The sequence below is a fragment of the Macrobrachium nipponense genome, chromosome 1 (assembly GCF_015104395.2).
Source record: "Macrobrachium nipponense isolate FS-2020 chromosome 1, ASM1510439v2, whole genome shotgun sequence".
Taxonomy (NCBI): domain Eukaryota; kingdom Metazoa; phylum Arthropoda; class Malacostraca; order Decapoda; family Palaemonidae; genus Macrobrachium; species Macrobrachium nipponense.
In genome coordinates, this window is record NC_087200.1 from 136,731,593 (window position 1) to 136,735,477 (window position 3,885).

The 3,885-nt window shown below is 32.8% G+C and overlaps 1 protein-coding gene across 4 annotated transcripts in view; it reads right to left on the bottom strand.

Moving 5' to 3' along the window:
• Positions 1-666: 666 nt before the first annotated feature.
• Positions 667-3,885, bottom strand: part of LOC135219666 (endoplasmic reticulum mannosyl-oligosaccharide 1,2-alpha-mannosidase-like) — a 222,109-nt gene continuing 218,890 nt past the window's right edge. For all 4 annotated transcript variants that reach the window (XM_064256613.1, XM_064256614.1, XM_064256616.1 and 1 more), the window contains exon 11: positions 667-2,271. In XM_064256613.1, the coding sequence (XP_064112683.1) occupies positions 2,053-2,271 (219 nt within the window). In that variant the 3' untranslated portion in view covers positions 667-2,052. The remainder of the gene's footprint in view (positions 2,272-3,885) is intronic.

A 3,885-nucleotide genomic window follows, 5' to 3' on the forward strand; every position in this document is an offset into this window, starting at 1 on the left:
CTAAGTAGAGTATATCCTTAAATAATAATATACCACACTACTGTCTTAAATACCAAGCATTTTATGAAAAAGCTCCAAGAGGTTTGATAGGCTATCAATATTTTGCTTGAGTGCAGTGGGTACACATTATCAAAATTTACTTATAGCTTAAGATTAACACATTAATCTATCCAAGGGTGGGGGGGAACATGACCAGGTGGTCCCCCTTAAATCCATCACTGGTACAAGGTAAAATTAGTAAAAGTAATTCTCAAAAAAACTTATCATCTAAATAGTCTGGGGGACTTCACTGGAGTATTAAATGCACTCGCAGACCCATGAGTAATAACATATGAGTTTCTAAGACTGGAATCTGCCTACTCATGAGCATTACTATCAGTGACAGGACAGCTATTTCTTACCTTTACAGAACGACTGACTGCCATTTTCACTTTCTTTTAGGAGTGACTGAAGTGTTCAGGATAATTTCTAGCATATCAAAATACTAATTATAGATGCTGGTCTTCTGGTGAAACAAATATGTAGTATTTGGCTGGAGGAAGACTTTAGGCTTCACTTAGGTCAAGTTCAAGTTCAAATAAGCAACAAATGTCCAATAACATTAAACCTTACCTTTCCAGAACGTTGAGTCTTGCATATAAATATGTACAAAAATAATACAATCAATTCTTTCAATTCATCTTTATTCACTCCTATATAAATACACATATGCATTCAAAATAGCCTTCCATCACTTTTACATCCATTCTTTAGGATCCAAGATGTTATACAAATGCCCCAAAAGTTTTACTATTTCATATTTTTAAAAATAAACAGACTCCTAAACAAAAAACTCCAAAACCTTGTGCTGTACAGAAAGGATCTGGATTCTAAAAGGTTGTCACATTGTCAAATTTAATTAGTAATTGTATTTACTGGAAAATATGACACTTTCAATTCCCATCACAAATAAACAAATTTGGATTCACTTCAGAAATTATGTAGGTTCTGGCAAAAACAAAACCTAGCCTACCAAACTTGACCTACATGCTTTTTTCACATTCCAAAAACATGCATCTTCAATTGAAAAAAAAAATTGTGATAAGGCACCCCATCTAGGATCCACATATACTGTATACCCAAACAACATTCAACTCATTTTCTAAATTGATTGATTTAATGTAAACCAACCCAAGAAACTTGTTAACTTATAAGTCTTATTATTGTCTCCAACAATTAGTAAACGTTCAAAAAAAATTATGCAATGGACGGAGCTAAAAATTATAACATACAATATTGAAAATACAGTAAAAATTTATACAGTATTGTATTCTATTGATTTAATGCTATGATAATCATCTCTTTATTGCAAATAAACTTTTTATGATAATCTCATCCTTGACACTAACAAAAAATGCATAGTAAACTGAAAACTAGTGGTAAACAGAAGTACAAATACATGTACTGTAATCTAATGTATTAGAAAATAAACTAATTTAATAAACCTCTGCTCCTATACCAAATCATAATGTAAAGAAAAATGCTCCTCAATAATTAATTTTAGTATTTTCAAGATGTCTAGCATCAATAAAATTATACATGGAAAATCAAAAATGAGAAAAAGCCAAAGGAAATTTATAACATTACAATTCCCTTTGTGCATATTAGTTAAATCACCAGTTTAACTCAAGAGGAACTTTTACACTATATATAAAAAATAGACTTAAAATGTTATAAGTAAAGTCATAAGGGGAATACTCAAGTCAAAAATATTTCTATTTATATTATTATAGATAATATATATATATAGATATATATATATATATATATATAATACCGTATATGCATATATTACAAATATATATTTATATATATGGAAGGGCAAAAGACAAGAGGCTAAATATTTAAAGTAAGTAACAACTTTATTAAAACATTCTAAACCTCTTAAAACACTTGAGAGGGAGAGAAATAACATTCATTCATTCTAAAAATCATACACTGATAGTGGCTCACTATGAGTTTTTTTTAAATAACAATAAAAATCTTGCTAATTACATTCCATACACTATATGACTAGTGAGTATATATTGGGAGTGGGTGTCCTTCAGTATTGAAAACCCATTTATCTACACTGTATATACTTTGGTCGTCCATAAAAAGAAGATACAGATATTTGAGAGTTTCACCAAGGAAGAATGACTCCATCTTATCCTTGGGTTTTGTACTTACTGAACTTTTGACATTTCCTATTGACGTATAACCCCATTCAACTTTGCAGTGTGTTTCAATTCCCTGGAAATAAGGAAGAGGAGAAAATGAGTTAGCAGTGAAACCTAAGTATGTGATTCAGTGTTTAACCATTAAATTCATTCAAAGCAGAACAATGATGTTACACAATTCCCAACTAACACCAGATGCATTACTGTCAAAATTTTCTATACTAAAAAATTGTTTAAATTCACTTTTCAGTTTTTACAATAGGAATTACTGTTACAATAGAGATTATGTATTACATTGGTCTTTGAAGAACTGGCAGAGAACATTATCCAAGAAAACAATCATAACCTTCTAAAGAGCAAAAAATTAGTACCTCAAGAACTGGACATTTTCCAGGAAAACAATCATACCCTGCTAAAGAGTAAAGGAAGCTCCTAATGACATCACCATCCCATTCACCTTCCTCAGTTTGAAATTTTCATCATGAATTAATGCTTCTTACTAAAAAAAAAATCTCCAGGCAGTGAGGGATTTTAATACACAAATGGAAGTTATAAAAGGGATTTTGACAAAGGAAAAATCTATTTCTGGGCGAGGGACCTGTGTCGCTCAGTGAACCCACCCCCCTTTTTTCCTCACCCAAGGCTGGCCCAAGCTTGGGTGCTATTAGGAATGATGGGAGTCGCATGGGTAATAGTAGTAGTAGCGGGCAGTTGTCGGATGTAGAACGGCACCTCGTAGTAATGGGGGATGTTGAGAAAGGAGAAGACTAATTGGTAAAGGACCTCTGATAGTGGTCTTAAAACGCCCCAGTTACTTTACCGACACCCTATAGGGTGAGCGAGCTGGGTATATTCCTGGCATTCCATGCAACTTTTTTCTCTGGTATATTTAGCAGTATTTATACCTTAGAAATGGTGCTATAAGGAGCATTTCACTGGGCGACACAGGTCCCTCGCCCAGAAATAGATTTTTCCTTTGTCAAAATCCCTTTTCTGGGCTCAACCTATGTCGCTCCATGAAATAGTAACAGAGAATTGGTCCCATAAGCTTGGAAATACACATATAGTCAAGGAACTGAAATGAAATTAGAATAATTTTAATTAAGAGTGTTTTAATAGTAAACCTTAATTTTACATATCTCTTAGATTACATACTTAGTCAGAGTTCCAAAACTATTGGTAAAATTAGGGAAAAAATCCCAATAATAGATAACATAAGATATCTAAATATAATACAATAAACATTAGTAACATATATACATCATAAGAATGGGTTAATGTGCAATCCAGATGAAGGTCAAGGTTAAGGCAGGGACAATAAGCAAGGCAGGTAGGAGAGAAAGTACTAAAAGGAAATAATATTTTATGAAGATTAGACCCTGTTATAATGGTTCTGTTATATCAGGAGTAACCACATTCCCTGCTGCCACTGTTGCAAATTTTAGGGCTTCCAAGGATTTTAGGTAGTGGTGTTTGAATACTGCTGGTGATTTCCAGCCCGTATATCTTTTTAATTCTTCAAAATTCATGTGATGAAAATAATTGACTGTTGTAGCTACTGCTCGGATATCATGGGCATGTGGGACTGATTCCGGGTTGGCTTGTTTATTAAAATAAAGAATCTGTTGTCTGATTCCTTTCAGGGAAATGGTTCCTCCATTCTCTCTAATAAATAAAGGGCCTGAAG